Below are 22,475 nucleotides of genomic sequence, written 5' to 3' on the forward strand. Positions count from 1 at the left end.
ATTTTCTTTGTCTGGTACCATGGCTGTCTTTAGTTCCGCCATGGCGGTGCTGGTGATCAGCAGTTTCAGGCACGACATGTTACACGACTCTGAAAAAATTGGAGAAATATAAATTGGGCAGGAGTATATCTTCACAAGATATGAAGATGCTCCAACCAGACCTCCCCCCAAATATTTACAAAATTAGTGTTTTATCCAACGAAAAATACAGGTTGCTAGCACAGATTCATCTTAAGGTTACATAATTTTATACAACCTATTCTCAAACATCCTAGTTTTTGTTCCTGTTCTTTTGTCCTTCCAATTGTCTGTTCTTTTGTCCGTCTTATTCGTTTCTTAAGCCAGCAGTTTTGGGGTTCAGAAGCTTCATCATGAAGTTGAAGCGAACGTCCGGACCGGTCTTGGGCTGGGGCCAGTTCGCTCCTTCCGGCACCTTGATGCTTTTAAAACCCTGGCCTTTGTACAGCTTTATGGCCCCGGGATTGTTCAAGTCGCAGTGCAGTGCAATGGCACGGCAATCCCAGCTCCTGGCTTGGGCTTCTGCCTTTGCTATTAGCCTTTTAGCTATTCCTCTTCGTCGAAATGTCTCCCGGACAGCGACGTTTGATACGTACGCAACTCCAGTCCTGCGATCGAAAAATTCATGCACATATGTAAATAAGAATGTATACCAGATGTACTATATATCTTGCCACATTTTAGAATGAACATCTGAAGTCACTGGATTTAAAGGTTCGGAGAGTTGAACTCTCATCGATTACAAGAAACTGAATATCAGGGTTGGTCTACGGTTGGTACTAGCCAACACCATATCATTTCTAATGTGCGATATGAATCTAAGAATTTCTTTTCGCCTATGTATCAGAAACTACATTTGTGACAGATGAGAACACATCATTTGCACATGCACAGGAGATGAATATTTGAGCTGCAACAGCTGATGTGGTGAAGAGAAATTCAGAACAGACACAGAAAAGGGCTAGGGAAGGAAACGAGGGTGGGCGTTGAGGCTGGAAAGGGCCTGGGAAAAACCCACGTAATTGGTTCGGATGAGGTTCTCTATAGACAGGCCAAGGGGAATGATGTCGGAGATCAAAAGAAGTAGGGGCGAAACCAAACAATGCCAAAGATAATGGTTTTTTGTACGCTGATAAAGCGGACGAGAAAAGCTAATTGTGGTTCCACACTAATCAGTGAAGAAAGTAACAAATCAATCCTCTTATCTCCTGTTAATCTGATAGCTGTGTTATGAAAAAAGCTTCTGATATACAATAAAAACCTTTCTCCATAACGAGATGATAAACAGTTCATATCATGTTGCACAAAAAAGACCGGTTTTTCATAGACAACAGTACTGATTTACTTCAACTCTTTAATGGTTAACAAATAAGTTTCATCGAAATTCAATTCGACTAGAAAACTATAAGCTACTCAGGGCTTAACAGTCAAAGAAAATTTTCTTTTAAGTAATTATGAACTGACCTTCTCTGACGAAGAGGTCCTTTTCTCGGAAGAAAATCAGCAACAGTATCTACAGTCAATATTCCAGCCACATACCTCCTATTGAGATTGAACTTCCCATCAAAACCGCCAACCTTGAAATCATCACTCCCAAAGAGGAACGTTTCATAACCAGCATTACCAATCACAGCAACCAGACAAGTTCTCTTACAACCATTCGGCAGAGAAAATCCGGCCAGCATCCCCACCAGCCGGTCAATCCTCAAAACGAAGTCCAAGGGAAAAGAATACTCGGGGAAGAAAGAGCTGCAGTGAGTCTCAGCCACCTCCCAACAATCCTCCAACCGTGCCTCCCGGACCACAATCTCGGGAGACACCGTGGGAAATAAATCAGCCACTTGACTGGCTCTGCAAACTCCTACACCCAATAACCAAAAAAATCATCCAAATAGAATCTCAAAAACCCAAATTTCCCATATGACTTTTGAGTATAAAACAGACAATCACTCATCTGCGTCAGACAAACAAAAGCGCTTCTAATCATGTTTGACGATCGACACTTAAAGTGTTTATAGATCAGAGCAGGTGCTTCCTAGAAAAGCAGTTTTTAATAAAAACACGAAGGTGCTTCTAATTAAAGCGCTTCTAGCAAGAACGATTATGAACGAAGTGCTTCCTACAAAACCAGTCCCACAACGGAAAAACCTCTGTTGATTGCCAAAACAAATCAGAAAAACTAAGCTTGATTATTCATAACCCAAATGAGGAGTCAACACAAAACTAAATTTCACAAAATACCCAAAAACTTTCTGACATAGAAATTAAGGAATTGAAGTAAAACAAGTAAAAAGACAGAAGCTTTTGGATTACCCACCAGATTTGGAGAAGTGAAGGAGAGAGAAGTCATCAGTGGAGGTGGAGGCAGGAACAGGAACCCTGGAAGAAGTGGAATTACTAAGAGGAACAAGAGGGTTTGGTCTGTTGAGGTTGAGAGTGTTGAGGAAGGAGCTGTTTAAGGAGGTTGGGGATGCTGCTGATATTCCCAACGGTATCGTCCGCATTTCTTGGACCCTGTCTCTCTCTCCTCCTCCTCTCTCTCTATGTCAGATTCAGGTTCTTTCTTTTTTTGGGGTTTGTTTCAGCTATATGACATCTGATGAGGGAAGCCACTGTGTTTGGTCTGATGAGGGAGCAACTGTTTCACGCCAATATTAACTGAGTTACCTAACTTTTCCTTCCACACGTGTGTATCTCTGTTTCTTCCATTTCACTTCAGGTAAAAGTAAAACCCCACTCTTTTACAGTTTTACTTCGTTGGGGTAATGGATAAAGCCCATGATTTTGTGGTCTAAGTTAAGCCTATAAACTGTGAAGGTAAAGGTTTTAATTGTTGTTGGACAATAGTATGGCTATGCAACGGAGTTTCTGTTATTGATAATGTGTAAATAGTATGTATAGATGAATTTTTGTTCTTTAATAAAGGACGAGTATCATGCATATAAGATTTATAATTTGAACTCAACTTTAAGATTTCGGGTAAATCAACATGTCACTACAAGCGCAATGTCATATGACAATATCTTCAATACAAAATTGCATGCTTAATTAAACTTAAAAATGATAACGGTAATGCTATATTGAAACTCATATACCCATTTAATTTGTGTCTGCTTATGCATGATTCATTTTCTTTTCTTCAATCTGAAAGTTCCTATGTAATTGCAAGCAAAACGTATAAATTACATTCGAAGCACCTAAAAATTAACAGGTAGATTGCTCAAAAATGCAAGGGTGTGGGGGACATAAACTTGCCAAACAGCGAGCCCCAAGGAGGAAGCTTTGAAGGAACTCTTTCTACTTGGGAGTCAATATGCCCATCTCAGTTCTTAACTTTAGAAGGGGAGTGTGCTCGTCTCTCTTCCATTCAACCTCGTGAGCCATCCGGGTAGAGTTCTGTGACCAGAAGAGTGCAATATCGAACCTTGTCGGTGCATTCTGTCCTCCGGAATACTGAATAATGTGCCATCCATCTACGCTGCTCATGTCACCCAAAGAAACCAATTCCTCCGAACTTCCTGCATCTGAGGTCAAAAGTTTGTGAGAGAAAGCTAAGTCCATCCATACGTGGTAAAACACTGAACTTTTCAGCATAGCACTTCATTTACAAACACGAGTGCGAAAACAGCGACACATACGACCTAGGATCTTGTTTTTCACCAAAGCTGCTTCTTGTATCTACAACATGCACAACCTCAGAAACCATATAGTATTTGTAAATATCCGTACATCTAGATATTCTTATTGAAAGGACAAATAAAAATATTTTCCAATTAGTGATATTTCAACAACATCATGGATCTGAAGATAATCACGTGGAACTGTTAGGGTATCGGGGGTGACCTGACAGTTGACAATTTGCTGGAGCAGAACCGTCTTCACACCCCTGATATGGTTATTCTGCTGGAAACTAAGAATAAGAGTAGGAGCTTTGTCCATCTGAAAAGGAGTCTAGGTATGGAACACTGGTTTGCTATTGAGCCTCAGGGCATTGGAGGTGGTTTATGTGTTTTTTGGAGAGATGAGTCTCTTGTGGTGCTAACAAAATCGGAGGAATTTTTTATGGAACTCAAGCTGTGGGATGAAAAGATGAATTGCAACTGGCGACTATTCGCCATTTACGCTAGTACTCATGAAAAGAAGAGAAAGGAGCAATGGCAAGTACTATCGATGCGCATTGGCCAAGATAGGGACCGATGCCTCCTCTTAGGCGACTTCAACGATATCCTCTGTAATGAAGAGAAAGAGGGTGGGAATTATAGATCGGCTGCTAGTCTGCGTGACTTTAGAGATTTTGTGGCTCGGGACGAGCTCATGGATTTGGGTCATGAAGGCTACCCCTTCATCTGGAGGAACAATAGGGAATCTCTGCCTATCCAGCAACGCCTAGACCGTGGGCTGGCAACATTAGGGTGGTTTGAAATGTATCCAAACACCAAAATTAAGCATGTGATCTTGGAAGGTTCTGATCATGCCCTTCTGTTTCTCTCGACTGATAAGATCCCGGATTGGAGGGGAAGGAAATTCTCGTTTGACAGCCGCTGGAGCAGGTTGGAAGAATGTCGTGACCTGGTTGTTGAAGAATGGAGAGATAAGATCAATGGGTCTCATGCGTTCCGTTTTTACGAAAAAGTGAAACATCTCAGAAAAAGATTAAAAGTCTGGTACAAAGGGAGAGGCAGGAATTCCTTGAAACTGATCTAGCAACTGAATGAGGAGATAAGGGCGGCCTATATTTCTAATGAGCTCGCCTCAAATGAGGTTAAGGGCGGCCTATACCAACTTAGTGCTCATTTCGAAGGTGAAATGCCCCAAAAATATGACGCAATATCGGCCAATTGCGTTATGTAATGTCATCTATAAGATCATTGCAAAGGTTCTTACTAATCGGCTTAAGAAGGTGATGCCAAAAGTGATTGGGGATAACCAATATGCATTCATGGCGGGGAAGCAAATTCAAGACAATATCCTAGTGGTGCATGAAGTCCTCCACTCCTTGCTCCATCAGAAGAAAAGGGACCATCCTGGTATGGCTATCAAGCTTGATATGGCTAAGGCTTACGACTGAATTGAATGGGACTTCCTCATGGGTATGATGGTTAGTTTGGGGTTTGCCCTTCTTTTCTGTAGCTGGATCAAGGAATGTATATCTACTGTATCTTTTAGTGTTCTTATAAATGGATCCCCATCTGGGTACATCAGGCCGGAACGGGGGCTTAGACAAGGAGATCCTCTCTCCCCCTTCCCGTTCCTTCTTTGCACTGAAGGCTTCTCTATGTTAATTAAGAGAAGCCTGGAACAGGGTGCCCTTCACGGGTTCAAGATTTCTCCTACCGGATTACCTCTATCGCATCTTTTCTTTGCGGACGATTATGTGGTGTTTGGAAATGCTTCTGTGGAGGAAGCGAAAAGTATCGTGGAAGTTTTAAAGATTTACGCTCAGAGCTCTGGTCAGGAGGTTAACCTGGCCAAGAGTTCAGTCTTCTTCGGTGCCAATACCCCGAAGTGTATTAAGGCTAAAATTGTGGACACCCTGGGGATTCAATGCAAACAAGGTTTTGGGAAATATTTAGGCTTGCAGGCTGATTTTGGGCACTCTAAAAAAATGGTTTTTGCTGAAATTCGGGATAAGATTGAAGCCCGCATGTCAGGTTGGGTTGAGCAGTTCCTGTCTCAGGCTGGAAAAGAGGTTCTTGTGAAAGCAGTGGCTATGGCCTTGCCTAACTTCGCCATGAGTTGCTTTAAGCTCCCCATTGGTGTGTGTCGAGATATTGAAAGAGCCATTCAGAATTACTGGTGGCGAGGCAGTGATCAACATAAGGGAATCCACTGGATCTCCTGGGATTGGCTTATGAAGCAAAAAAAGGTTGAAGGATTGGGATTTAAGGACATCCAATGCTTCAACCTTGCCTTCCTTGCTAAGATTGGTTGGCGAATCACCCAAAATCCTTTGTCCCTTCTTGCTTCGGTGCTGCGAGATAAATACTTCCCGGGGAAACCCTTTGGGGAAGCTCCTAGAGGGAAGAACACTTCGTGGGGTTGGAAAGGCTTATTCGAAGCCCGGAAAGTGCTGCAACTTGGGCTTAGATGACGGGTGGGTAACGGGAACAATATAAATATCAGGAAGGACCCGTGGTTCCCGAAACCCCTGACCTTTAAAGTCAAACCGAAAGCCAATCTTGAAGAAACCAAGGTTAGTGACTTAATTGATTCGTCTACCAACTCTTGGAGGACTGATTTGATCTCGAACGGGTTCAGTCGAGATGATGTGCTACCGATCTTAAGCATTCCTTTAAGCCATGCTAGCATCGATGATTGTCTGGTGTGGCACCATACTACTAATGGGATTTACTCTGTCAAAACTGGGTATGGTCTGGCTATAAATCTTATGGAAAATTGAGCTCTGGGACGGAAAGGTCGAGGCGCCCCCAGTGAGTTTAACAAGCTAAATCTAGTATGGAACAACATTTGGAGTCTGCAGGTTCCAAATAAGATTAAAATTTTCATTTGGCGCTGCTGCAATAATGCTCTGGCGGCCAGACACAATCTGAAGAGGCGTCACATGAAAATTGACAATGTCTGTGGTGTATGCAATTCTTTCAATGAAACTGAAAACCATCTGTTTTTCCGGTATGAAATTAGTCATGTCTTCTGGTTCTGTTCTCCCCTACACCTAAATTCCCATGTCCTGGAGGGAAGTGATTTCTTAGAGAGTTGGAGTAAATTTTGTGCGCAGGTTAAGGACAGGGATAATGCGGACGAGATCCGCCAAGACTTTGCCTTTGGCCTGTGGAGACTGTGGAAAAATAGAAACGAGGTGGTTTTTAATGTGATCCATCGCCAGCCTTTGGAGATCTTGGAGGCCTGGACGAAGAGTATTACTGAGTACAGAGTCTCTATGGCTCGGGATTCTGCTGAATATAGCCCTAGGCTGTCGAAGACTATAAAAGACACGGGGAATACCTGTGGTAAGTGGCAGAAACCAAGGTATGGAATCATCAAGATTAATACTGACACGGCTTGGTGTAAGAGTACAATGCGTATGGGGGTGGGTTGGCTGGGTCGTGATTTTGCTAGATTGTTTCAAGTTGCTGGTGGGTCTGGCATCGGATTTTGCCATAGTGCAGCTGCTGCGAAAGCTCTTGCCATAAGGGAAGCCTTATTGGCATGTATTGACCACGGATTTGATGATATTGTCATCGAATCTGATGCAAAAATGATTATTCTGATGCTGAAGAAGGAAGTGGTGACTGACTTTAGTATTGAATGCATTCTTGGCGACATTGAGGTTCTAGCGCAAAAGTTGAGGTCTGTCTCTTTTGCTTTTGTGCCTAGAGAGGGCAATCGTGCTGCTTACTCGGTGGCTAAGTATGCCTTTAAGGAGGGACGATCTTTTACTTGGGATTGTATTGGCCCTGATTTTCTGTTTAATTTCCTTGCTAAGGATGTAAACATCTTTTTTCGTCTTTAATATATTTCTATCTCTGGTTAAAAAAAAAAACAACGTCATGGATCGCGCAGAGAAAAAACAGCTTTATGAGCGTAAATACAAGGTACAAAGTTTCATTGGTATACGACGTACAAAATTAGGAAGTACGGTAAGGACACACCAGGAGGTAGGTGCACTGCTAACAGAAACTTACATTTACAGCTCTGGATGTGTCTGTGGTAAATGGTGGAACGATACCAAAAAATACAACCGCAAGTGAGAGGTCAAACAGCACGCACGTTGAAAGGACAATCACTCTCTTGGCACCTAGAGAGAAAGCGACGAATCATCCAAGTTAGTTTAAATATAAAACAAGGTAGTGAAGTTCTCTCCGTAAAAATTAATACGATATATATGGCACCATTCACTCGAGAACGCAACAACACCGTAAAAATCCAACTGCTTTGAGATGAACAAAAACCTGGAAGATGAATATATGAAAGGAGATACACCAGTCAGGCACGCAACAACAGCAACTATAACATTCGCTAGCCACTCAGGAGTGCCATTGCCACCCGGGTTCCTGCAAGCAAATACAAGGCAAGGTAGTAAACAGTTATTTTCCAAATGTCTGCAGAAATAACAAAAAGATTCACTTTTGAAAGTTGGCATGGAGAGCTCAAAATGAGGAAAATGAAAATTGAGGACGTTAGCTTGCTGAATGTGCAAATAGCTACAAAATATTGTTTATACAAACTGACCATGGGCTATTGCTCTTCAGGATTTTGTTAAGTATTTAATTATTAAAGTTAACCTATAAAGCCATACAAATAAGTATTTTGTATTAAGAATCATGGCTGTGTTAGTTTTCATGCTTGCTTGGTTAATAGTTGCTTGGATTAAGCACATTAATTAGTTTGCTTAGCAGTTAACTGAGTTAGTAAGGCTTCATTCTCATTGGTCTTCACCAATAATCTGATTTCGTTGTAGCATTTTTTTGGTTCATTCTCTTTATCACCAAGACTACATTTTTAGTGTGAATGTATCATCATAGTTAATCTCTGTCAAAAAATCCATCATTTTTGTGTGCATGTTGCCACCTTTTTAAGGAGCATTTTTGTCATCTTAATAGAGTTAGCGCAATTATGTCGTGTTGAGTTTTGGTCCATACAGTCCTCCCTTCAAATCATCTAAAAATTGTGAAATTGCGAAAAATGTCTATAAAAAAGAGATCCCATATGCACAGCAATATGATGTTTTACACGAATTATAGGGAAAATTAGAATGCCCTATATCTTTTCTATAGTTGTCAGATAAAACATTCATCCCATTTAAAGGTTTGATTAAGGTGCTTTGATCAATTGCCACCTCAATAATTTTCTATTTATTTAATTTCCATGTCATTAATTTAAATGCATTTATATAGAGGCATAGGTAGCTTAGCAACTAATTGCTTATAATATAGGAATTTAATTTCATCAATCTCCTTCTACGCATTAAATGACATTTTTTAAATAAAATAAAATAATAAATTAATTAACTAATTCCTCACTACCTTATTATCAGTATTTAAAAAAAAAAATCTCTTTCTATTAAAAATGTCTCAATAAAAAGTCTTCAATACATATTTTTTCACCTATAGATATAAAAAAAAAATATACTTAAAACTTATGGTACATTTGAGAACAAAAGTATCGACTTTTGATACGTTTATATTTCAAATGTATCGAGAAACCAAATGTAACATAAATTCAAATGTACCATAAAACCAAATGTACCCATTGTTATGTAACCCTTTTGGTACGTTTAGATTTCAAATGTATAGAGAAGCCAAATGTACCAAAATTTCAAATGTGCCCATTGTCTGGTAACCCTTTTGGTACGTTTAGATTCCAAATGTACCACAAAACCAAATGTCTCTATCAGATAACCCTTTTGGTACATTTACATTCCAAATGTACCGAGAAATACAAAAAATCAAATCCACTAGAAAACAAATGTGTCCATATTATAGGTAAATAGACGTAGCTATATAATCAAACAAATCTTTATTATGTGTTGGGTTCTAAATAATAAAATCTGACAATTGTTTTTTATAAATATTCTACTATATTCACACAAAAAAGTAAAATTATAACAAACAATAAAAAAATGCATAGAGATGGATAATAAATGCATAAATATAGGGATAAGAGGAAAAGAAAAAAAAAAGGAAATGTCCAGGAAAAGTTGTGAAAAACTAAAATTCTAAAAAAATTTGAACTTATGTGAAAAACTAAAATTAATAACCAAAATTTTAGGAAAATGTTTGATCAAATTTTCAAAAGGAGTGTATGTTTAGTCTAAAAAATAAAAAAACGAGGCGCTTATATCAAAACGTCCATTTTTTATAACACAAGGTGATACATTCATACTAAAGATGCAGTCAATGTGTCCAAGCTTAAAAAAGTTTTTTTTGAGTGATTTTGGATATTTAAAAAAAAATGAAGAATAATAATATACAAGATTTAACCGTTGATTTTTGGAGTTTAGGAGCACATACCGTATGAAAAAAGTTGAAATATTGAGGAAAAGAAAACACATAGGGGATATAAATAAAGGGCGGTGTAGTCGAATGAGGATTTTAAAGGATTTTAAAAGATTTTAGAATCATGGTGTAGTCAACTAAGATTTTAAAATATTTTAAAAGAATCCATTCAAATACAGGGATAGTCAATTAAGGGGTAGTCAATTACAGGATTTTTAAAGACTTTAGAATCCTAATGTAGTCAATTGAGATTTTAAAGGATTTTTATAGAGTCCATGCAAAACTATAGGTATTTAAAAATTCATAGATTTTGAAAGATTTCTTTCAATAAGAGATTTTGTACTATTTGAGAAGGGATTATAAGCATAACAAAATCCTACCTCCACCCCTAGGATTTCTTTTCAACCCCCTCGCTCTTTCTCTCTCTCTCTATTATGCAACTCGATCTTTCTTTCTCACTCTCCATTTTCTTTCAAACATAGAACATACCAACTTGATTTCTTCTCACATTCATCTGTCACCGTCCCAGTTGCTAACTTGAATTTTTTGAATTGTACAATATTTTTTGAAATTTTTATTTCCTTTATTTTGGACTGTGTAATAGTATTTCTTGTAATGCTTTGATGAGAAGTGTTAATAGCTACTAGCAGTTCTTGTAATGATTATGCATTATATCTAAATGTGTTAGTTTTTTTTACCATGTTAATTAAACTCTTGGAAATTACTACTAAGAATATTATTGCCAATTCAAGCTTTCTGTTCTTTTTCAGTAATCATGTTAGTGCAAGGGTGCAAGCATCTTCCAAAGCCTATTTATATTGGTAACTGTACTTAGACTGAATAACACATTATGAACTAATCAATTGTTGAGGAAAAAGGTTTATTTTTTAAACATTTGATTTAAGAAGCACTACTTGTTTTGATTAGTTAAAATTATTTTTCGTAAAAAAATCACAATTCAAATGAGAAAGGGAAAGAAACTTTCCATATCAATATACACATGCTTATGTATTTTTTAGATTGTGTACTAAGAAAAGAATTTATGTTATAGGAGTCAAAAAAGAAATCTTAAGAAATTCATGAAAGAAATCCATACAAATCTATAGAAATCCATAAAAATCTGTCAAAATCCATATGAAATCGTAGAATATATTAAAATATATTAAAATCTATCACTTAAAAAAATCAACTAAAATAAAATCCTCTTAAATCCAAATTCCCTGCACACCCAAAGCTAGTTTTCATAGGCTTACACCACTCGGCAGTCGCACAGGTGCTGAGTGATCTGAGTCCTCCCCCTCCGCAAAATCCCACCTTCTTCTTCGCAAAGCCCCTCCAATAAACTCAGCAACTGTAGTCTCTATCCACAACTCCCTCGACGAAACTCAACATTCAACACCAAGGTTTCTTCTCTCTCCCTTCAACTCTCTCTCTGTGCAATTTGTTGGGTCATTTACTGGGGCGAGATCTCGGCCGCTTCAAACTACGACGTTTGAAAGCACTGGGATGGATGCTGTAGTAATTTCTTAAGATTGTTGTTTTAGATTTGGTGGTAAAGATAATCCATTGAATCATGGTGGTTGTTGAATTCAATCAGCTTGGCTTGCTCAGAGTTAGAAGCGACTGATTGTACTGAAATCTATGGCTCTCTGGGTATTATTAGCCTCATCGGTGTATTTATGCGATACATATGTTGTTATTTCATTTCAAAAATTGTCACAAATGTTATAAATTGTGCTTTTGGGCTGTAATTGTTTGACAAAAGGAAGAAAAGAAAGTAATTGAAAGGGGAAATGGTTGTAGTAATGTGGAATCAAGTCGAATTGATTATACCGAATAAAAAAGTAAGTTCGAGTATTTTCATTAAATTCATTAGGGGATATTTCTGGAGCTTTTGAGTGTAGTTTTGTGTGTTTTATGGTGTTAGTGCATTGTTTTTCAAAAAAATCTAAAAGATGAAGATGCCCATCATCGTAGCTGCAACGTCTGCAGTGTAGCCTTAAATGCTGAGGATTTAAAAGATGTGCGTTGACGAATATTATGGAACTAAAGACTTTTCGTATTTAGTTTCATTTTACTTTGCTTAGTTAGGTTGCAGATTTTGAACTTTGGAGTATATCCTAAATTACCCACATTTACATTTGTTTTGCTTTTAAATGTATCAGGAAACAAAACAAGAAGCAAAGGGAAGCCATGTCTGGCCTCCCTCGGTCATCGAGTGCTTTACTGAAGAACGGCCTTCCCCCCCAAGAACTCCTTGATGATCTCTGCAGGTCCGTAAAGACACGCTCTTTTCAGATTTAGCATTGTTCTCCTTTCGCTTTTTAGTGACGAGTCCTAGGTACAACAAACGATTATATACTGAACTTGGAAGCTTGATGAATTGTGCAATTTTCTTGCTACAAAGCTTTTCCTTTTATGCATCCCAGTTTCATTTCATTTCATTAAAACAAGATTCAAATTGCCAATTGGTTTGGTCTTCCTCTCTCCCTCCTTCTGCTTACGGTTTGTCTATATTATTCTAACTTGTTTAGATATGCATCTGAATCTTTTCTTTTACCATTTACTGGCAGTCGGTTTGTTCTAAATGTGCCAAAAGAAGACCTGCAATCATTTGAGAGGATTTTATTTCTCGTGGAGTATGCTCATTGGTTTTATGAGGACAACTCAGTGGAGAAAAATCCATCGCTGAAGTCATTTAGTTTGAAGGAGTTCACTTCTTTATGTATCCTCAAATTTATCTTTCTGTTTCTTATACACCGTGGTGAAGTCAATATACACATATCTGTCCCCACATTCCCTCTCTCCTGTACCAGCAATATCTAGCTTAATACCTGCTTTCCTATAGCATCATTGTATTGTTTCCGCATGCAGGGCATAGCCCAAATTGGTTATTGCAGCTCCTGCACATATGGAGAGTTTGACAATGCCTGTCTGAAAGCATTGCTGACACTATGGTTGGCAAAGCTTGAAGTTCTTAGCTATGCCATGTTGATGTGTATCAACCCCACCAAAACCAAAAACATTCTATGCCTGAATTTCTTGTATCACTTGTATACTTCTCTTAGATTCCTATGGACCTTTTGTGTACCACATATGGTTTGTCTGTTCCAATTTATCATACCCTTGCTCCATTTTTATCTTTTGTTAGTCCATCTATAATTTCCTCCCATTATTAGTACAGCCTTATTTTCCTTAAATGTTTTTCAGTGTTTAACAGCTGTGATGTTCTTAGACCTTATGTTGCCCATATAGATGACATATTTAAGGACTTCACTTCTTACAAGGTCAAGGTTCCTGTAACTGGCGCAATCATTTTGGATGAAACCTTTGAAAGGGTGAGGATTTCTGTGAATGATTCTAGAACCTCCCAAGTTCAATCCTTTTTGAACGTGAACGACTTTTTAAAAGCTATTTTTCTAATGTTGTAAACCATTTGGTATCTTTAAACTTGATGACTGGTTGATATTTTGTTATGTCCGTGCACAACCTTCTTTATGAGGTGAAGTTATTAGTCAAATGTTAGAGCTTTCTTAAAGCAGTGCGATTGTTTCTCTTGTACTAATTTACATTTGGCCAACTGCAGTGCTTACTCGTGAAGGGTTGGAAAGGGTCAAGCTGGAGTTTCCCTCGTGGCAAAAAGAACAAAGATGAAGAAGACCATGCATGTGCCATCAGAGAAGTAAGATTTTTCCATATGGCAGTTTCGTTTTTTAATCCAGATCGATTTTTTCCCCAGATATCTACAGCGAGGTTTCACAGCCTTGAACCAGTGAAATTGACAATATTGTAAAAATTATATCTCTATGTTTCTCTCCGCGGGTGGATGTGTTGTGAGGGCAGAGGTTGGGTGGTGTGTGCACAACTAATATTCAATCTGACATTTTATTTCCATGATGCATGTATATTCATCTTCTTAAGGTAATAAGAATTGCTGCTGAGCAGACAAGATAAACTACAGGCGCTATGATTTTATGATTCATATCCATTCCGTAACAATGTTATTGCCCTATACTTTTGTGACACATTAGGAGTGTGTATGGAAGGAAACGTTTCAGAACTCAACTTTTTCCTGACTCTCTGACGTGTAGGAGACTGAGGATGTTTTTGAACTTTGTCAGTGTGATAGTTAGGAGAAAATAGTCTGGTTTTATGGCTTCATCCAATGGAAATTGCATATTTTACGAGGAAATTTATTGTATTAAACTTAACACCAGTAGGTGTCATTTCTTCTCTCTGAAGGCACGCACAATCTAGACAGTTCTTGTGAACCTCCATATGTTAAAAATGACCTGGCTCTTTGTGATGAATGCAGGTCCTGGAAGAAACAGGTTTTGATGTTACAAATCTTCTTGACAAAGACGAGTATATTGAAGTTATATTTGGACAACAAAGGGTGCGGCTGTACATTATTGCTGGTGTGAGGGAGGATACTGCCTTTGCACCACTCACCAAAAAGGAGATCAGTGTATGTGATTCTTAATGCATCCACATTTTTTTCATCATTTATGTTTTCAGAGTTTTAAATTTCTTAGTGAAATTTATCCTGAAGGAACACCACTTGTAGTTTTCATTGTAGGTCACACTTTGGTAAAGTTGCAGAGTTATCTATTTATTGAGTACTTAATTTGTGGGTTTTTTTTCTTGGCTGTGTGACCTCTATATTTTATTTAATGTCTTCATTATCGCTTCATAGAATATATGCCCCTCTTTTCCTGCACAATATCATTGGCTAAGCGCACACCGTTTGTATTTGTTTGCAGGAAATTGCATGGCACCGGCTGGATGATCTTCAGCCTGCAAGTGATGATGTGATATCTCGTGGTATCACCGGCCTCAAGCTTTACATGGTGTCACCTTTTCTAGCGTAAGTTATTTTGATTTATAACTTTAATTACTTTCTCAACCGTTCCAACTTTTTGTTATGTCTAATAGGATCAATGTTTTCTAACAGAACAATGAAATCATGGATTTTATCACATCAGTCTCCTGTTGCTCCAAGACCTGATATGCCTCTCAAAGGTTCTTCCCCTTCCTTTGAAATCTTTCGGTAGCCTATAAGCGTCAGGTTTATGTTAAACTTGTGGGATAAAGGAAAAGGAAAATGAAAGATGAATCTTACAAACTTGGAGAAATCAAAGCATATGAACATAATTAATTTTCCACCAGGTGTCGGTTTTCATACCCGGTTACAGTAGTGCTGGCATATTGTAGTATACAAGTTTAATCAAACTTGAGCACTCATGTTAATATTGAGTTGTCATTGATCCTTATAAAAACCCACGTGTACTGAAATTTCTTTTCCACTTCTCTGATGAGCTTTGTTTTTCATCCTTCTTAGGAATCAGCGTGTGGAATACAAAAAGCAGCTCGATAGGGAGTAGCACCATGATAGTGGAGAGCCAACCAACTAAACCTGAACCCGAGGTTCGTCCTCCAGACACAGGAGCAGGCAACAGTTTCAGAAACTTCAGGTTTGACGTAGCTCCAGTCTTGCAAGCAATTGATGCTGGTTTCCGTTCTCCAATGTAACTTGCTTCTTGTAAAGCGGTTCAAGTTTGCATAGCTGGGTTAATATCCCCGGTTCGTTTGTATTCGCATATACTGGAGAGTTGCCCCTCATGTCAGATGTACATCGTTGGTGTTAGATTTTCAGTTGTGGGGTTGTGTATATTCTGTTTAGAAACCCACACATGGCAAAGTATATGCATTTTGAGTCGATGATCGGTTCGTAAACTCCGAGACGCGTATGATGAACGAGAACGGTAGATTCTACAGCAACGTGATTTGTGTTCTTCATTGTGATATATTGCTCTTGCGCCGTGTCCTCTACAAATATTCATTTGTGAATTCTGGTCTCTTAATTATCTTTTTCAACTCGTAGTTTGTTGGAACCCATTGTCCCACGTTGGCCAAGAGGGAAGAGAGAAAGCACTTTAAATAGAATTACCCCACTCTAACTAACACCAAGGTATTTTGTGATAAAACTTTACACCTAAGGATTGTGCAAGTGGTTAAGTAGGGACTGTATCGGTGTTGTTGGAGTGGACCCTCGGCCCGTCGATCTGAAAATTTCAACATGGTATCAGAGCCAGGGGACGGGCTCGTATTGCCATGTGATTGGGTGAGTCCTCATTGGCCCCGCGCGATTGTCCACGTAGGCCAAAGATGCCACGTGTTTGGGTGGGTCCCCAATGATTCCGCGCGATTGGGTGAGTCCCGACATGGCTCCATGTGGTTGTCGATGTGTGGAATTTCACATGTGACCCATAAATGGGGTCTCACGTGCGGGGGAGTGTTGGAACCCATTGTCCCACATCGGCCAAGAGGGAAGAGAGAAAACACTTTAAATAGAATTAACCCACTCTAACTAACACCGAGACTTTTTGTGATAAAATCCCACACCTGAGGATTGTGCAGGTGGGTTAAGTAGGGACAATATCGGTGTTGTTGGAGTGAACCATCGGCCTGATGACCTGAAAATTTCAACATAATTCATGATTTTCAACCGGGAGAATGCTTGTTTTGACAGTTTATAATGCCCTGAATTACATAGTAAAAATGGAACCCAACTGGAACTATGCCGAAAATTTTTAGTTTAGTATGGGTGAGTTCTGTTGTTTAGTTTTGTGTGATATATGGCCTGCATGAGTTTGATTCTTATAGAATATTACTCTCGTAACCGTAACTCGCACCACCACGGCAACGTTGTTATATGAATCAAACTCAGATACTCTGATTCCTATATATGGAAATTAAACTCCAATAAAACCACTATTGGAAGGTCTTAACGTCGAAGGCGGATTTAACAGTTAAATTTTTGTTTAAAAACGCCAAAACATTCAGAATATTTCATACTCCGGAGTATCTTAAAAAAATATTTGATTAACGAAGCTACCGACAATTGTGAGGATTCTCATGTAGGCCTGTAGATTTTGTATGCATGTCGGTATATGTTTGAAATACGAGCTGCCTTCTTTGTGTGTTGTTTGTTTGTGATTGTGAGTCCCATGTGGTGCTACAAGGGTTTCTGGCCACGGTTAGTTGTGGCATACATTCTCCCTGGACTATTTATGAATGTGGTGTCTTCTCTCTCTTATCTGCTTTGAGAATTGTGGTGGCACGGCCATGTGGCTCATGTTCTTCCTGTTCGCTACATTTCCTTTTTGGCTTTGTCTTTTGCCCTTCAGTTTAGGACCTAGGTCTTGGCTTTCCCATCACACTAGATATGTGTAAGATGTCATTTTTCTCATTTACTTTTGTTTGGTTTGATCGACTTGTTATGTAGAATTGAATACATATGCTACACCCATGTCATCATCTAGATAATGGACCCAACGCGTTCTCGACTATGCCCTTATATTATATGATCAGAGTATCAAACTAAGGAGAGAAACTTCCACAGGACGGCCTTATTGTGCTTGTGTGTGTATCTCTCTCTGAATGGTAACCCAATGAGAGAAAGACGCAAATGCCACATGGGCCATCCCCCACAATAGTGTTTATTTCTTTGAAGAAAAAACTTTCACAGGTCGGTCAATAACGTTGAAGTATTTATATCTTTCATTGCAGTGACATGATAAGAGATAAACAACTAAACTTTCACAAATTGTCTCTATAACACCCGTGTTTATCTTTCATTGTGGTCATACGATGACAGATACACCCAAACGGCTCATGGGGCCACCCAAGAATTGGAAAGGATGTTTGATATATAATTTGTCTAATATTAGTCTAAGGATGAGACTGCCAAGAAATCTCTTTCTAATTCTTTGGCCACCACAAAGAAAGAAGACCTAGAATCTGCAATTAGTGGTCCAAAGAATTGTTGTTTCTCTAATTAGTGGAACAAATCGTAAGAGTCATGCGCATCAAAATGAATGCAGTCATGATGTTCCACCACCATGCATCAAGTGTGCAGTCCTTTTGACTTTCTTTGTATATGGGATGTAGAAAGTAGTGAATCCATTGATGATTCTGAAAAGAAAAAGCACGTTTAGCTTTGCTTTCTTGACAAGGCATTTTGTTTTTGTGTTGCAAATATTTCCCAATCTTCCATGATCACTCAATATCTCCAACGATAAATGTTATGAACATTCTCTCAAAAGTGGAACTCTCTATAAACGTTCTGTCACCTCATGTTTTTAACATAATATTTTATAATATTGGCATGAGAATCGACGTTAAAATGTGCGGCAGAGAGTTCAATTATACGATGTCGACAAATCAAGATGACCCATATAAAATTATCTTTTACCTCTTCGACGGAAAGATAATCATCTACTTCTTCCATAAAAACATCATCTTTGAAATTCATTCTTTTTTCTTTTTTTTATATAAAAAAAAGAGTAACGCAAAAGAGGGTAACTAAAGTCCTTATTAGTCATTTTACAAATTGACAAATTTGTAATTAAAAAATTCATAAAAAAGTGGGTGGGAAGATAAGACATTGAGGTGGGAATAACAGCTCTCATATTATTTTGCTTTCCATTCGCTCACAAGTATAATTACCTCTCAACCCTCATCGTAGTTTAAATAAATTTAGTGTAGTAGTCCTTGTCTAAAAAAAAACATTTATTAATTTAAACCTAATCATGGTGTAAATGCACACTTTATTCCTTGTAAAATTGTATTAGGGTTGGCTTTGATATGTATATTATCTAATAATGAACTAGTTGTGTATTATGACCATTAATTAATTTATCCTAATATTTGAAGGTGTACCTTTTGGTTGATCCTCTCAAGTCTCAATGATGAATTGATCATTTGATATATATATATATATATATATTTTTTGAATGGAACGAAAGAAAAATAATAAAATCCGATAATATTATTTCTTTTAATGCTTCCAGTGCGAAGTAAGATGAAAATCCAACGTACCAAAAATCAACTTGAACTATTTTATGAATAAAAACAGCCGTCTAATTCCTAGCGATAACAAAATAAAACTGAAAAATCGACAGCTGACGGGATATATCTGGGGACGTGGTGATGGTCCTCTCACAGTCTCACCGTCCGGTGACCTAATCATTGCACAGGATGAGCCGGTCCTCGTACGTGGCATGCGGCGATTCGTTGGCCCACCAACTAGGGTAAATCTGGGGCGGTCGTCGACGGTGATGGTGGGTTCATCATATTCGTGATCACATCAGAAACGTGATTTTTGTGCTATATTCATTTATTAGAAAAACGATAAGCATGTAGCATTCACATATACGTTGAAATAGTCTATCAGTTTTATTTTATTTTTTAAAATATTCATTTATTATATAGTTTTTTAATACGATGTTTTAGCAGGGAGTTCCGTGGTTCCATTTTTTTTAGAACATAATTCATGCACTTAAACTTTTGGAGAAATTTATGTTTGTGATGTGACATTAACATATATTTTTTTTGTTGTAATATATGCGAACGAAATTGTTGTTTTTTACTTCCTTAGCTGGAAAGATATGTGGTCATGAAATAATATACTAACATTGCTGAAACATGGCAGGTCTGAGATTCACATCTATGAATGAAAGGTCATGATGATAAACATATTTGTGACATAAATCTTGGTTATTGTAGATACATGTATTATAGAATATAAACATATGAATTTTTACAAGAAATTTTTCAGTGTGCTGCGAACATGGTTTGGTATACCAAATGTCATATACAATTGATCGAAAATTAGAAGAAATTTTTTTTTCAGCCAATTATATTATAAATATTTGGTATACCAAACTATGTTCTCAACACACTAAAAAATCTCTCACTTATTACATCAAAAGGTTAACAAATCGATTCTCCTTCATTATTATTATCAAATCCGGAAAAGGATCCTCGCCGGATCTTTTTCCTGAGAATCTTAGGGATTTCGTGATCGTTCATCGTACATCGTACGGTCAGTTTTCGTTAGGTATTATTTATATTTAATTTTAAATTTTAAATTTTGAAATGATTTATGACAGCACGATGTACGATGAACGGTCACAATCACAGGATCTCTACGATCCCCAGAAAAAGGATCCGACGAGGATCCTTTTCCGTCAAATCCAATCATCAACTAAAGATTGCCAATTTGACAAGGCAATCGTGTCTTCTGGTTAAATCGAGTGGATGTTGAAAATCCATTCACCGGCTTCATTCTTTTCAATCTTGGTCATTTCCCTTCTTTTTGGTCTTTTGACAAGACAAGGAGAAATGAAGAGAAACAAATCACAGTTTATCAAACATAAAAAGAAAAATTCAACACTCTCAAACTTTGAATTTTAATTATTATTCATTTTTCCTTATTAGGGAAAAGCGTCCGATATTATGTTGTCGTTGAAAATTACATAGAAAAGTTGTTCAAATTGGTGTATGAATTGTGCTTACAGCATTCGCTCATACACATGTAAATGACTTCTAACATAAAATCATCGATGCTAAAAAAGTAAAAAGCTTATCTATAATGCAACAGAATATTTCTATTTAGATCAAAAGTACAACTTTGCATTCCTTCAATGAATCGGAGTATCCAAACTCAAATATAACAATTTTCTTCTAAACTCAAAATCATATAATGATTTGAGTTTACGTTTAGTAGCTTCACACATTAGAGAGGAATCAAGGTTAATCAAAATCTATATATGTTTGAACCTTCGAGTCATGTGCATTAATACTGGAACAAAAAGAACAAGCCTTAACGTCACCACCTTTGAATCGAGATTAACTCGAAATCTATTTAGGTTATTTACCGAGACCACCATGTCCTTGTATGTGCATTTAGGCGTTTTAATGAAATATATTATTTTCTTCATTAAAAAAAAAGATAATTTACACTAAATTCATTTAAACTACGAGAAATAAGATTTTGAACTCATAACATAGTGAGTTAACTTGGACGATAAAATATACGTTTAATCCTAAATAATCGTGAGAGTTTGAATTTAGGTACAAGAGTTTGAATTTAACAATAAAATTGGCCTAATATTTAAAAGCATGAATGATTGTTGTTAGCAACGGATATCTGCCTTGGTGGAATGTCATGTGCTTGGAGGATGTTCGAGGATCAAATATTTGCTTCGCTGCCCGACCGACCAATGACATATGGCTTTGTCTGATTTGTTAATCTGTGCTTATCTGTCTTCTGATTCGTTTTTGCGAATCCACGTCAGATTGTCCACTAATTAATCAGGACATGTCAAGGTAATGGTGTATAATAACTAATGATTAGTGGGGTCAAAAAAGTCTGCGGCTCTCATCACTTTGCACATTTGATTAAATTAATACACTTAAAAACGTCATCACCATTTTATAATTAGTTAGGGTTTGCTAATTCTGGGAATCACTTCCCTTCCACTTCTCAAATCACTATAATTAAATAAATTAATTAATGGGAAAATGTTTTAGTCAATCTGTTTTTTATGACAATAACATGTTTTCTTGGAAATTCTCTCCAACGGTTAAGGATGTCTCTTTCTCTTTGAACTCACATGCGAAGTTTTATCCTAACACTAAGACGTTATCTTTATGCGAGTATGTCACTAATGACACCACCATTTTTAAGTACATCAGGATAACTTCATAAACAACACCCAAATTTCCCCTGTTATATTCAAAATTTTCCTCTCATATATTCCTCGTTTACGAATAACGTATCTTGACCAAATAAAATTAACAATCGAAATCATTCAATTTATTAGATCACTCCAAAAAAATCATTCGAAGTGGAGATTGTTTAATCACCTAAGCGTATCAAATAAATGGACATTTAATGATGAATATGCTAATTGATATCTACGTCGCCGATTTGTTCTATACATTTAAATGATTAAATAACCTACGATTCAAATGAATTTTTGTATAAGTGATTTTCAATTAAATAGTTGAATGACTTTATGAAATTTGTAAGGTTGAGACACGCTATTTGCAAGACAAAATGAGCTCATCGCCCAAAAAAATAAATTAAGTACTAAGTATCGTTCTTTTATTTTTAACCATCAAATCGAATAAATTAAACAAAAAAAAACATACAAAATTAACAAGAATCTGTAAGGATAATTATGAAGCTTGTTTTTATTTATTTATTATTATTTTGGGGTGAAAGATGAAGCTTGGTAAATGAGCTGGAAAGCGACGCCGTATCCGGTCGTGTCAACGTGCCTCTATTATCCAGTGTAAAGCCAAAGCATGAATGGGTCCCACTCCCCTGCGGCTGTTTTATTAACGTTCAAGAACCGCCAAGCCATCTCAAACCACCCATTTCTCAGCCTAACTTCGCTGATTTTCCGGTGAAGCAGCCGTCCATCACCATGCGATCATCCTTTGTACCTACGCACGGCTCACATCCCTCCACGTGTCCTTCCAAACCAGCCCTTGTTACCGTTTCGTGTCCACCCAATACGAGCGCGCCACGTTCGCACGAAAGTTCCAAAAAGGCCTTCGTTTCGGCCTTCGTTTCCTTGCGTCTGCTCGTGGGGGTACAGTGAGTCGTCTGCCCCAACCAGGGTCACTGACTCACGAGTCGAAGGG

At 37.7% G+C, this 22,475-nt stretch overlaps 3 protein-coding genes across 3 annotated transcripts; 2 read left to right on the forward strand and 1 right to left on the reverse strand.

Annotated features, from left to right (window-relative positions):
- Positions 1–92: 92 nt before the first annotated feature.
- Positions 93–2,636, reverse strand: LOC126620941 (uncharacterized). The gene is made up of 3 exons (XM_050289274.1): positions 2,336–2,636; positions 1,483–1,879; positions 93–626 (listed from the first exon to the last, which is right to left on the reverse strand). The coding sequence occupies exons 1-3, from the start codon at positions 2,520–2,522 to the stop codon at positions 326–328; spliced, it is 885 nt and encodes a 294-aa protein (XP_050145231.1). The 5' UTR covers positions 2,523–2,636; the 3' UTR covers positions 93–325.
- A 3,944-nt stretch (positions 2,637–6,580) lies between these two features.
- Positions 6,581–7,489, forward strand: LOC126614383 (uncharacterized). Its single transcript, XM_050282042.1, has one exon. The coding sequence runs from the start codon at positions 6,581–6,583 to the stop codon at positions 7,487–7,489; it is 909 nt and encodes a 302-aa protein (XP_050137999.1).
- Positions 7,490–12,155: 4,666 nt separating this feature from the next.
- On the forward strand, positions 12,156–15,781 carry LOC126630849 (mRNA-decapping enzyme subunit 2-like). Its single transcript, XM_050301053.1, has 8 exons — positions 12,156–12,247; positions 12,548–12,699; positions 13,185–13,312; positions 13,561–13,656; positions 14,290–14,442; positions 14,738–14,841; positions 14,929–14,996; positions 15,316–15,781. The coding sequence occupies exons 1-8, from the start codon at positions 12,168–12,170 to the stop codon at positions 15,504–15,506; spliced, it is 972 nt and encodes a 323-aa protein (XP_050157010.1). The 5' UTR covers positions 12,156–12,167; the 3' UTR covers positions 15,507–15,781.
- Positions 15,782–22,475: the final 6,694 nt, after the last annotated feature.

The sequence above is a fragment of the Malus sylvestris genome, chromosome 1, assembly GCF_916048215.2.
Source record: "Malus sylvestris chromosome 1, drMalSylv7.2, whole genome shotgun sequence".
NCBI lineage: Eukaryota > Viridiplantae > Streptophyta > Magnoliopsida > Rosales > Rosaceae > Malus > Malus sylvestris.